Below are 13,036 nucleotides of genomic sequence, written 5' to 3'. Positions count from 1 at the left end.
CTCAAGCGCTCTATCGCTTCATTCCCCCACTTGACTGAGCCACTCTTCTCGCCTCTCGACCTGAGCAAGTTTAAATTAGCCTCCCACTGAATTGAGATTGGTCCGCGGGCGCAAGGAGGCCCCGACGAATGCAAGCCAGCCGAGTCCTGAGATCTCGTCGCCTACAACCCCCGTTGTTTCATCGTCGAGCCACTCAGCGGCCGTTCTGCCATTGCCGCCACAATATCGTCGCAGCGTTGCGCCCACTCAAGGGATGAGCGCTGAGAGACACCGTCATGGCTCGACCACACTCTCCTCTGCTCAGAGAAGTCTATCGATATCATGTCGTCTCCATAAGTGGGCCCAGAAATGTCTCCCAAGATTTTCCACGTCCTCTGTCCCCGCCGTCCCTGACCCAAAAGAAATCAAAATGCCTTGAACGCTTTCCTAGTTTCTCTCCTGATCATCATCTCTCCTTTCTGTCCCGGCGAACAGTTGCGGGCTTTCGTTCTCTATTTTGGATTCTTGGCAGAGATCCTGTGGGTTTCGTGCGACTAGTTTTTCGTTTACTTTGGTGACAGCTGCAAGACTTTGAAATCTTGGAAAAAAAAGAAGTGACTGGTTCACCTCACCAACTCTCACATTCCTTTCGTTGCCAGCCGACCCGTGGCAATCCACACCTCGAAGCATTCAAGTTCTGATCAGGATCCGTTGCTGCTGGGACCTGCCTTTCTCAACAAAGGATTGAATCCTCTGTCGTTCTTTGATCCGCAGCTCGATTGTCTCCTGCCTGGCGTAAAGAGATTGCTGGACGGCAACAAGGCCATTGTCTTCCATTCAGTCCCTGGGCCTTAACAACAATAGGCATCTCGTATCGCATCATAAATCCCTGGATTTCTCGTCGCCCACTTGCTACTGATCATCACGGTGTGGCTTCTATGACGAGTTAACTGGAAGTCTTTCCCTCGTCGATCGCTGATTCGGGTATCTCTCTATCTGCCGAGCTGGTCTCGCATCAATTTCTAAGTCTTGAAATTCGTCTGTTGACTATAGAGTCTTCTTTCCTTCATTTTTTTGCTTCATTTTAAGGAGGCCTCTTAGTAACCATGAGTTACCTGCTTTTCTGTCTGTCCCTGGTAGGACTTTCTTCCGCAACTGTTCTCGACAAGCGTGGTGGCGACTGGGCGATCTACGAGATAGTCAACGATGACCTCGCGCGCATCACGCTCATGGTTCTCGGCCTGATGGCAGCGTTCATCTATGTCTGGAAGATGGGATTCCGGATCTCGCACCATTTGAGACGATTAGCAAGCTTCAATAACTCAGGACAGCGCTACTTCAGATCACCCCATGAGACCCTCTCGTTTGTGAAAAACCATGTCATCTATGCGCCATTGCTTCGCACTCGGCATAATCGGGAGTTTCAGCTGTCACGGGCTGTCAACATGGGCACCTTGCCAAGTCGCTTTCATGCCTTTATCCTTATCGGCATCATCGCCATGAATGTGACCGTTTGTGTTGTGACTGTTCCTTACAAGAAGGAGGAGAGTTCTGTTGCCGGCATCATCCGAAACCGCACAGGCACCATGGCCACAGTGAATATGATTCCTCTTGTGCTGTTGGCCGGCAGAAACAACCCCCTGATTAAACTGCTCGAGGTACCCTTCGACACTTATAACCTGATCCACCGCTGGCTTGCCCGGATCGTCGTCTGTGAGACTCTTGCCCATGTCTTTGCTTGGGCCATTCCCAAGGCTCAGAAAAGTACGTCCCCTGGAGAGCTCGTGATCTACAATGTCAACATTGGGTGCTAACTACTGCTTAGTTGGCTGGAGTGCCGTTGGAAAGGCTCTTGGACATAGCAATTTCCTCCTGGTCGGCTTGATTGTAAGTTATTTTGGCCGGCGGGCCTTATGGATATCTGCTTACCTCGCTACAGGCTACATGTGCATTCGTGGGTCTCGTGGTGCATTCCCCATCTCCCATCCGCCATGCATTCTATGAAACTTTCCTCCACCTACACATTATCATGGCTGCGCTCTCAATGGGCTTCCTGTGGGTTCATCTCAATGGGCTTCCAGCACAGACATACTTGCTCGTTGCTATCATTTTCTGGGCTCTCGAGCGAGCTTCGAGACTTGCTATCCTTTTGTACCGCAACTGTGGCAGGAAATCCACTACGGCCTTGGTGGAGGCCCTCCCTGGGGACGCCATGAGAATCACACTGAGGATGGCGCGGCCTTGGACCTTCAAGCCAGGCCAGCACATCTATCTGTACATTCCTACCGTTGGATGGTGGTCTTCTCACCCGTTCTCTGTCGGTTGGAGCGAAGCGGAAGAGCTCGTTAGTGATGAGAAGGGACTTCCCGTGACTCGGCAAGATATGTTCGGTAAAAAGCACACCAGCTTATCCCTACTGGTTCGTCGTCGGACCGGCTTTACTGACAAGCTGTTCCAACGGGCCCTGAGCTCTCCCAACAGCCAAGTCACGTTGCGAGCTTTCGCCGAGGGTCCTTATGGTAGTATTCATTCCATGGACTCCTACGGTACAGTTGTTCTGTTTGCGGGCGGTGTTGGAATCACCCACCAAGTACCATTTGTGCGCCACCTGGTCCAGGGATATGCAGAGGGCACCGTTGCTGCACGTCGCGTGACTCTCGTCTGGATCATTCAATCCCCAGAACACCTCGAATGGATTCGCCCATGGATGACCAGCATCTTGGCCATGGATCGCCGCCGGGAGGTTCTGCGTATCATGTTGTTCGTCACCCGTCCCCGCAACACGAAAGAAATTCAAAGCCCAAGCTCCACCGTCCAGATGTTCCCCGGCCGACCAAACATCGACACTCTTATCGGAATGGAGGTTGAATCCCAAGTGGGTGCAATGGGTGTGCTTGTTTGTGGAAATGGTGGTCTTAGTGACGATGTCCGGCGAGTCTGCCGCAAGCGACAGAACCAAACGCAGGTCGACTACATTGAGGAAAGTTTCACCTGGTAGATGCACAAAATGGCTGAGTCGAGTCTCGCGCGTTCTGCCCATTCCTTTTCTTACGTCCGTTCCTACCTTCTCTGCAGACATACGTGGGGAATTCTTTTAGGGTATATACACACAAAAAAAATGTATCTTGATTCGTTACTGGTTGCTTTTATTGGCGATAGGGTAGTATATACGGTGTGGTTGTGTTTTAGATGTAGCATTTGTTTTTCAGCTGCGCATATCAATGTCAGTGTAGCCATTCATTAGACTATGGATCTGTGCCTTAGTTCCCGCTGTAGCTTGCTCTTGCAGTGCTTATCTGCTGGCTTCATCCGAAGGTGCTAGAACTGTCATGAGGGAAGAAGCACCTGATAATTCCGCTGTACGTTGTGGGATGGTTAACTAGTTAACTAAGCACACTTTTGGCAGCTTAGAAATCAAGATCGGAGTGGGGCCGAAGCTTTGACGGGCCATGGCATCACTGATGCTCTATTAATCATCCATTCGCGGGGTCAATGTTAGTCAATGAGTTCCCTGACGATGCTTTTTATACCGGCTGTCCCTTCGATTTCTTTTCGTCCCTCAGTTTCAATTATTTGTCGCTACAGCCGCCTCAATCACTTGACCAGCTTTCGCCCTAGATATTCAACCAAGATGAGCCAACCCGATATCACTTTGTACACCTGCCAGACTCCCAATGGAATCAAGATCTCCATTGCGCTGGAAGAGCTGGGGTGCGGCTGTGATCTAACCCCATCATTCTTAGCACAGATGAACTAATAGGAACTCTAGACTTCCTTATAAGGTACAGAACATTGATATAAGCAAGAATACCCAGAAAGAGCCGTATGTGACCTTCTAGTCAGATAGTGGAACAGGAGCATGGCTAACGCCACTTAGCTGGTTCCTTGAGATCAACCCCAATGGCCGTATTCCCGCCCTGACCGACACCTTCTCTGATGGCCAAAAGATCCGTCTGTTCGAATCTGGCGGCATTCTCACCTATCTTGCCGAGCAATATGACAAGGACTACAAGATCTCTTACCCTAAGGGTACCCGCGAGTACTACGAGATGACCAATTGGTTGTATTTCCAGAACGCTGGCGTAGGCCCCATGCAAGGCCAGGCAAACCACTTCGTGCGCTATGCACCCGAGCGCATCCAATACGGCATGACTCGGTATACCAACGAGACGAGGCGGCTGTACGGCGTTCTCGATGAGCACCTTGCCAGCTCCAAGTCAGGATACCTCGTCGGTGACCACATCTCGCTTGCGGATATTTCGCACTGGGGATGGATTGCGGCTGCTGGATGGGCCGGTGTCGATATTGAAGAGTTCCCGCACTTGAAGGCGTGGGAGGAGCGTATGGCCGCTCGGGAGGGCGTCGAGAAGGGTCGCCATGTTCCAACGCCTCATACTATCAAGGAGCGCCTAAAGGACCAGAAAACTATGGACGAGGACGCGGCTAAAGCCCGGGATTGGATTATGCAGGGCATGAAAGCTGACGCTAAGCACTAAACGATACGATTCTGTAGCAGAATATGTGACTCGTGAAGTTATAATTTAATTATTTTATCCATGTTAGCTACGTGAATAGAAATCAATGTGATCATGCAAAGCCCTTCTCTCGTCATTCTTCTTTTATGGAAGCTCTAATGCTTAGTCATCACATCTCACGTGGATACAAAAGCTTGCCACCTCGCCTACAGTCCGCCTTGATATCACCTTACTTTTTCACTCTCATTGTTATTTTTCATTAATAGCCACTAATCCTGTTACTCACATCGCAAAGCAATAGATTAACTTCATTTGCAGCGCAAGTCCAGGGAAAATGGCCTGGCGTAATCAAGGAGTCACAGGCTCCAACAACGTCCCTCTGGGCCGGAGACGGTTTGGTGGTGATGATGCCGCAGAGGAGGAGAGCCGCACAGCAACTCCTTCGTCTGTCGGGGAGCACAAACGTGGCAGAAGTCCTGTTCGAGGTAAGTTGCTTTCACCCTTAACCTCTTATAAATTTATATGTGTGCAGATGCTTACTAGAATTGGTCTAGCTGACCCTCCAGCTGACGGGGTCAAGAAGCGCAAGAAGCGCAACCGTTGGGGCGATGCGCAAGAGAACAAGGCTGCTGGTCTCATGGGCTTGCCCACGATGATCATGGCAAACTTCACCAATGAGCAGCTTGAAGCTTATACGCTTCATCTTCGTATTGAGGAGATTAGCCAAAAGCTTCGTATCAACGATGTCGTCCCAGCGGATGGTGACCGGTACGCTCAGCCCTTTCGCTTCATGCGATCATCATCATCATAGCATTAGCTAATCCATCTTCGAATTGCAGGTCTCCGTCACCCCCTCCGCAATACGATAACTTTGGCAGACGTGTAAACACTAGGGAATACCGTTACCGGAAGCGCCTTGAGGATGAGCGGCACAAGCTCGTCGAGAAGGCCATGAAGACCATTCCTAACTACCACCCGCCTTCTGACTACAGACGTCCTACCAAGACTCAGGAGAAGGTCTACGTTCCAGTGAATGACTATCCAGAAATTAACTTCAGTATGATAACTAACCCTCTAACTCCTAACCATTCCTGTGTTGTGTACTTCATGACTCTTTGCTCGAGTCGGGCCCGTAAGAAAGACATCGCCCGTCGGTGCCTTTTCGGCTCGCTTCTTGCTAACCCTTGATGCGTGATGTTGAACATTTTATCATTGCTCTCCCATTTCTTTCTAATAACAGCTTGAACTAACACTTAGCTTTCTGCTACCTTTTAAAGTTGGCTTACTCATAGGACCTCGTGGTAATACCTTGAAGAAAATGGAAACCGAATCCGGTGCCAAGATTGCTATTCGTGGCAAGGGCTCTGTCAAGGAAGGAAAGGGACGATCTGACGCCGCTCACGCTAGCAACCAGGAAGAAGACCTCCATTGTTTGATCATGGCAGACACTGAAGAAAAGGTTAACAAGGCAAAGAAACTAGTGCATAACGTTATTGAAACGGTACGTTCTTCCCTATCTCATTCTATGTTAATCAATTACTGATTACAATGAACAGGCTGCTTCGATTCCCGAGGGTCAGAACGAGCTCAAGCGGAACCAGCTTCGAGAACTTGCCGCCCTTAACGGTACTCTGCGTGATGATGAGAACCAGGCTTGTCAAAACTGTAAGTACATCTGTGCGCTGCAACTTGTTCAGTGTTTCTGACTCTTTTTAGGTGGCCAAATCGGACATCGCAAGTATGACTGTCCAGAGCAGCGCAACTTTACCGCCAATATCATCTGTCGTGTTTGTGGCAACGCTGGTCACATGGCTCGTGATTGTCCTGACCGCCAGAGAGGCACCGACTGGCGTAACAATGGTGGTTACGGTGGTGCTGGTGCTGGAGGAGGAGGCCGTAGAGCTATTGGTGGAGGCGACGCTGTCGACCGCGAAATGGAGGTAAGTGCCATCTTGCCCTTGGGTTTATCAATCAAATATATACTAATTTTTTTGTCAGCAACTCATGCAAGAATTGTCGGGAGGAGCTCCGGGTGAAGATGGCCACATCCCTCGCCGCATTGAAGCTGGTCCCGATCAGGGTTACGACGACCGTGATGTGAAGCCGTGGCAGCGTGGGCCACCGCCCAGTGATGTGGCTCCTTGGCAGCAGAGAGGCCGAGACAACCGCTCCCGTGATGACTATGGATCGCGTGACCAGGGAAGCGCACCCCCATGGGCTCAGAGTAGCCGTGGAGGCGATTATGGATATGGCTCGCAGGGTGGCTACGGAGCCCCTGGCGCTGCACCCTGGCAGCAGCAGCAGCAACAGCAGCAGCAACAGCAAGCCCCTCCGCCCCCTCCGGGTGGACAGGCTGCGTATGGTTATGGCGCTTATGGCGGATACGCTCCTCCCGCCCCGGGCATGGGCGCTCCGGGGGCTTCTTCTTCTAGCATGGGAGTGCCTCCTCCTCCGCCGGGCATGCCGCCTATGTACTATGGCTCCGGTGGCAGCCCACCACCCCCACCCCCTCCTCCTGGTGAAGGACCACCACCTCCTGTATGTTCCCTCGGACCTATATGATCTAGGCGAATGCCTTGCTGACCTTCGTTATAGCCCCCGAGCGAGCAACCTCCTCCTCCTCCTCCGCCCGCTTAAAGACTCAGTATCGTATTTGCCCTATTTTGTCGTGTTAGGTGCAAGCTAGGGAAAATGTGGAAACCGGCTTAGTTTGATAACAGGGCGATGGGTATTACTTTTACTAACAATTGTACTTTGTAGTTTTCTGAGGTCGCCGGCCTCTTCATAGTAGTTTGCTAATTCATTCGTATCTTCTGTAAGCATCTGGAGTGCATATTCTTCGTGTTCTTAACAGCAGTTGCATGTTCCTTGTATCTAATTGAGTGGCATTGGCAAGGATATCTCCCGAAAGAAGCATATATGACTGGACCCATCAGCGCACTAGACTTTCCTGGTGGACTTCACTTCAGTAGAATGATCACGGTTAATGGCATTGGCATGAATAGTTGGTATGGGTATTACCAGAAGCACGTAGCCACAATACTCCCGATGTCCAGATGAATATCATGTCAGAATTGGCATCATACGTGTGGTGAAGTGCCTAATTACCCCACTTAATGTCGAAAAGAGGAATGAATATCTTTCCTGTGTACGACCATAGGCTGCACCTATTCATGAATTCCATCCTTTCCACTATTTAAACCTTTCCTTTCCCACAACATTCTCTTTCCCTTCATATTCCTCTCCGGCCGAGCTTTTCTTGTTCTTTTTTTTTAAGGTGCATATATCCATGGGACTCAGTGAGGTCCAATCAACATAAACGGGCTCCGCGAAATCGATACCAGATTTACTCCATTACGTTGTGATTTATAAAGTCAATGGAAAGGGTAATGTGGGCATCAAACAGGGAAACGAAGACGGACGTTACCTTCTACGGCCGATGGCATTAGTAGAGTTCTCGAACACCCAAGTATATGAGTATGGTGTTCATGACCGTCCGCAGTACAGACAGCACCCTTTTCTATCGATGGCAAAGCTTACTCGAAGCTGTTCAAATCGGAAATCAGCAGCATGCCATCCTGTGTATCTTCAACCGCTACATTTCTTCATGGCCTTGCAGATGGAATGGATTTGCCCACCAAATTATGATCAGACTCGCTATTCAGGACCAATGTTAAAATGCGTCATTCCCGTTAGCGGCCATATCTCACTAGCAAGAAATAGCCCGTAATGCCGGAACCGCTATTTGCACGTTCATATTGGTGTATGGGTATGCCATTGACATTGACGATTGGAACGAAAACCTAGATGCGTTAACAGTCAATCGTACCTATGTACCCCCCCTTGAACCACCGAAGAGATCCCCAGGTTTTTCTACAGCGAAGCCTCCCGAATATGTCGAATATGAAGACTGCTTCGCCAGCGGTTAAAAGAGATGAGAAAGAGTATTGCATCGAATACGCTTTATCGAAAAACTCGCCCTGGAAAACGCCAGAGACTCAGCCGAAGTAAGTAATATATCTACAGGTAGAATTTAAAATTATACTAATTTTACTTTAGTTAACTCTGACTTCCGTACAGCAGCATCCATTCTGGGTAAAGAATTGGTTAGTTTCGGAAACGCAACTGAGCACTCAGTCAATCGAACCTTTTTCAAAAGCGTGTTGTGTTCTATTCAGGTCAATTGGAGCCGCTGTCGTTACCCCCTAGACCTTCTGCTTTGAGTTCCTTGACGATCTGATACCTGGAAAAGCCGGTAGATCGGAGTTCTACAGCTTGAGGAGCTGTATCAGAGAACCTAGCCGATCGGCTAGCCCTGAAGTCTTTACAATATGTATGCACAGGGGAAACAGTCAACTTTCCTGGGAGTCCGATACAGTGTATTTACTTCACTTAACAATTATCCTTGCCTTTATCATCTGTTTATTTTTTCATTTAGTAGGATTCATACTTAGTGAATCTTACCCATGATCGCGTTGCGGGAACCCGCGCGCTGATGAGTTGGCTATTCGTTATAAGACCACAAGGGAATGAGTTGGTTTGCTGATTCTAAGGATCAATTTCAAAGCTTGTTAACGGGTATCTAGGACAGAGTCCCTATATCTTACATCTCAGTTGGCCGGTACGGTGCTGACCGATTGGATACGGAGCCCATGAATGGCAACAGTATCAGCAGAGCACATTGATGTATCGCACCAGCGTGATACAAAAGGGCGATGACAAGTGCAAGAGAGAATGACTCAATCCCGGGTTCAAATATTGCTTGACCGATAAAAACCTGCAAGGTGGGGACAACATGCAAAGTGCAAATGCTCCAGACAAGCCGCAGGACGTGACAAGCACTACTTGACATCCATTATAACAACTTAGTGAAGCAATTCAAAGCCATTTCGTTAGGAAATCTTCGTTTCAGCCTACGAGCCCTACACTTATATCGTCGAGCGACATTACCTTAGGTTCAGTGGCAGGAACCTCAGTCTGACGGACTTCTCCTCTCATCTCTCTATCTAACTTACTAAGACATTCATGAGTTTCTCATCCTGAATTCAAATCCAACTTCTATATGGGTGCTTGGCTACTCCTCTGTGGTATACCTGAACGAACAAGATGCCGCCTGCAAGCTACAAGCAGCTTGTGGTGTAGTTGTCACGCCCAAATCAAATCCCCTAAGCCAAGGTCAGAGTCAATTATCAACAGGACAATAGCTAAGGCATACGGCTGCATTTTCGGTGCTGTGTGGGAGTACTCTGAGCATAATAATACATACGAAGGAGTGAATTTCGATCTGACTTTCCTGGGCTCAAGTTTGGCATTGATTCAGCCAGGTCACTGCAGGGATATGTTATCTTTACGTCTAGGTTACTGATCGGATGTACGCCCGGACAGGCCATCAGATGCAACTGCACTACTATGCATTTCCATTTGGCTGTATGAGAGGGCTTTGTGCCATGGCTCTAATCCTCCATTGGTTGACCCTAAGGAAGAGTCATTGGGCTAACTCTGTTGACTATCCCAAAGCCATAACAAATAATCTGTCGCAAATGGCAAGGAGGTAAATGTCTAAATTTACCCTGGCAATGTCATTTTAATGTTGGCATTGGGGATGTGGGCCCAAATCTAAAATCTATGTGGACTCCATTCTTTCACGTCATGTATACATGTATAATGGAGAGTGGTTAGGCTATTAGCTGGTAGCTATCGAAATAAAAATCGAAATAAGGCCTCTAACCCCACTCGTCTACATGTTGGCAGTCCTCCACCTCAACCAGTTCCACAGCAGTTGCAACCTTCAGGGCCACTCAATTCTTTTGAAGATGAAAGTGCCACCGAAAAGGCGAATCCGAAACTCCCAGAGATTTCATCACCCAACCAAATTCACGAAAGTGGAAAGAGCCTGCTCTATTTCGGCACAACTTGCACTGAGATCTATCTGCTTGTGTCTTCAATATGATGATTGAACCCATTCATGCCCACCTGGCTTGGGTTGGACTCAATAGTGATGTGTTCGCGCTCAATAGTAGTAGGGCCAGCTTTTGTATATAGTCCCTTACTACTAGTAGTAAACGAGTATTCTTTCTTGAAAGTAAAGTAATAAAGGTATACGGGTAAATGATACTTCTGTACTCTGGCATATCACACTACCAAATTTCCCTTTCGGGGGTTAAATCTTATCGATAATACTCGACAACCTGATTGGTTCGATCCATCTGGGAACACCGCCTTTGCGCGGTCAACTTTTTCTGCCGCAAAATTTAAGAATTTCATGAAGCACGCAGAAGAGCCAACAGGTTTGAACAGATAACAATGGCGCCTTCTCGCTCCCCGGAGCCCGTATCGGACGGCTCTCACGAGCCCTCCGACTCCTCAGACGTTGAGCAAACGGAGTTGCAAAATCGTGCGCCCAAAAGGAGACGTCTATCGGAGTCTTCAGTGGACTCCTATGTTGCGCCGGCGCCGCTCCCCACCCTCTCTCGTATCAGGAAGAAGGGAGAAAAAGATGACAAGCCTGCCACAACCACGGAGAATGACAACCCTGTCTTGATTCGTGATGCCCTTGAGATTGGACTGCGGGATGAGGAGTCTTCGTTTAAAGCACTCAATGTTTCGCCGTGGTTGGTGGGCTCCCTGACGACTATGGCGGTTAGAAAGCCCACGGCCATTCAAAAAGCCTGTATACCGGAGATTCTGAAAGGAAGAGATTGCATTGGAGGTAGCCGAACAGGTTCCGGAAAGACAATTGCCTTTTCGGTTCCTATCTTGCAGAAGTGGGCGGAGGATCCGTTTGGCATCTTCGCAATTATACTGACTCCTACAAGGTACGTTACCAGTCACTGAAATCTTTTCTTAGAGGCTACGATGCTAATCGTTTTTCTCTTAGAGAACTTGCGTTGCAGATCTACGAACAAGTCAAGGCGATCTCGGCACCTCAGAGCATGAAGCCACTCTTGATCACCGGAGGAACAGATATGCGATCCCAAGCACTTGCTCTCTCGCAGCGGCCCCATGTTGTGATTGCGACACCCGGTCGACTCGCAGACCACGTCAATACATCCGGTGAGGATACGGTGCGTGGACTGAAGCGCGTCCGCATGGTCGTTCTTGATGAAGCCGATCGACTTCTGGCTCCTGGTCCTGGAAGCATGCTTCCTGACGTAGAAACCTGTCTATCCGCTCTCCCACCGTCCAGCGAACGTCAAACGCTCTTGTTCACCGCAACATTGACCCCCGAAGTGCGCGCTCTGAAGTCCATGCCTCGAGCTGAGAACAAACCGCCGGTCTTTGTTACTGAGATCTCGACCGAGAATAAAGGCACAACCCCTCCAACGCTCAAACAAACCTACCTCAAGGTCCCCATGACGCACCGCGAGGCCTTCTTACACGTGCTCTTGTCTACGGAAGGGAACTCCACTAAGCCGGCTATTATCTTCTGCAATCACACTAAGACCGCCGATCTCCTGGAGCGGATGCTTCGCCGCCTTTCCCATCGAGTCACCTCACTACATAGTCTTCTACCTCAGTCCGAACGTAACTCTAACCTAGCGCGTTTCCGTGCTTCCGCTGCCCGAGTTCTGGTAGCGACCGACGTCGCGTCTCGTGGTCTGGATATCCCATCGGTCAGTCTGGTGATCAACTTCGATGTACCACGCAATCCGGACGACTATGTCCACCGTGTCGGTCGTACCGCTCGTGCGGGACGGCACGGCGAAGCGGTTACCCTAGTTGGACAACGAGACGTACAATTAGTGCTAGCGATTGAGGAGCGAGTGGAACGACAGATGGAAGAATGGAGCGAGGAGGGTGTCAGCATCGAGGGACGGGTGGTGCGCGGCGGCGTGCTCAAGGAAGTTGGAGAGGCTAAACGAGAAGCTACTGGAGAGATTGAGGAGGGTCGCGACGTGTTAGGGCGGAAGCGGAATAAGCTGAAGAAGGTACGGTAGGCTTCGTCGGAGGCGTAGATAGATTGTACATATATCGAGGATGTCTTTATATAATGATATGATGGTTGTTCAGCGATGTTGTTGCGCCGGTTTACTTGGAGTCAGCCAAGTAGTTCTTTGATTATTATTATTATTATTATTATTTCGATCTTACGTCTACTCTTGCGCCAGGTTAGGAGTCCATCTTGACTGGCAATCTCCGACCTACACCTGTTTTGTTTTCCAGGGTACCACCATTGTGAGGGTCTCCTAGTTTGGAGGGGCATCGATCCAGCCATGGTCGAAATAAATCCACATGAAATCATCCACAGGAGATGTTTCGTGAAGACCGTTCAGACTATTTCCGCCAAGACAGAATAGTTGACGAACCTCTCCTGATCGCAATGTTCTCGAAACGCCGTCGATAGCCCAACCATGGTGGGAAATAGTAGGATTTAAGTTTCGGCTATTGTTGTTTCTTATGGGGAATGAACATCGTATGACTGACTGGACTGTCAACGATCACAGTGGAGTCGGCTTGTTGGTACCGCGTCGGCTGATCCCGGTGTTTTCCCTCTTCCAGACTGGACAGGAACACCAGTGAACTTGGAAGAAAGGAGATGGTATGTACTTTTAGGGTGGGGGGGAGGGAAGGAGAAAGAAATC

The 13,036-nt window shown here is 49.3% G+C and overlaps 3 protein-coding genes across 3 annotated transcripts; all 3 read left to right on the top strand.

The window, feature by feature from the left end:
• Positions 1 to 1,085: 1,085 nt before the first annotated feature.
• ABOM_012057 (ferric reductase family protein) lies at positions 1,086 to 2,977 on the top strand (the record flags this gene model as incomplete). Its single annotated transcript, XM_022539185.1, has 3 exons — positions 1,086 to 1,743; positions 1,805 to 1,866; positions 1,919 to 2,977. 3 exons carry the CDS (start codon positions 1,086 to 1,088, stop codon positions 2,975 to 2,977), a joined length of 1,779 nt encoding a protein of 592 aa, XP_022383050.1.
• A 633-nt stretch (positions 2,978 to 3,610) lies between these two features.
• On the top strand, positions 3,611 to 7,091 carry bbp (putative zinc knuckle transcription factor/splicing factor MSL5/ZFM1; the record flags this gene model as incomplete). Its single annotated transcript, XM_022539184.1, has 10 exons — positions 3,611 to 3,690; positions 3,857 to 4,358; positions 4,756 to 4,939; positions 5,009 to 5,222; positions 5,294 to 5,511; positions 5,732 to 5,955; positions 6,011 to 6,119; positions 6,171 to 6,394; positions 6,453 to 6,992; positions 7,050 to 7,091. The coding sequence occupies 10 exons, from the start codon at positions 3,611 to 3,613 to the stop codon at positions 7,089 to 7,091; spliced, it is 2,337 nt and encodes a 778-aa protein (XP_022383051.1).
• Positions 7,092 to 10,757: 3,666 nt separating this feature from the next.
• Positions 10,758 to 12,391, top strand: dbp8 (ATP-dependent RNA helicase DBP8; the record flags this gene model as incomplete). The annotated part of the gene is made up of 2 exons (XM_022539183.1): positions 10,758 to 11,269; positions 11,332 to 12,391. The coding sequence occupies 2 exons, from the start codon at positions 10,758 to 10,760 to the stop codon at positions 12,389 to 12,391; spliced, it is 1,572 nt and encodes a 523-aa protein (XP_022383052.1).
• Positions 12,392 to 13,036: the final 645 nt, after the last annotated feature.

Source organism: Aspergillus bombycis (assembly GCF_001792695.1).
Source record: "Aspergillus bombycis strain NRRL26010 chromosome Unknown contig00219, whole genome shotgun sequence".
NCBI lineage: Eukaryota > Fungi > Ascomycota > Eurotiomycetes > Eurotiales > Aspergillaceae > Aspergillus > Aspergillus bombycis.
This window is presented reverse-complemented; position numbering and strand designations above follow the sequence as displayed.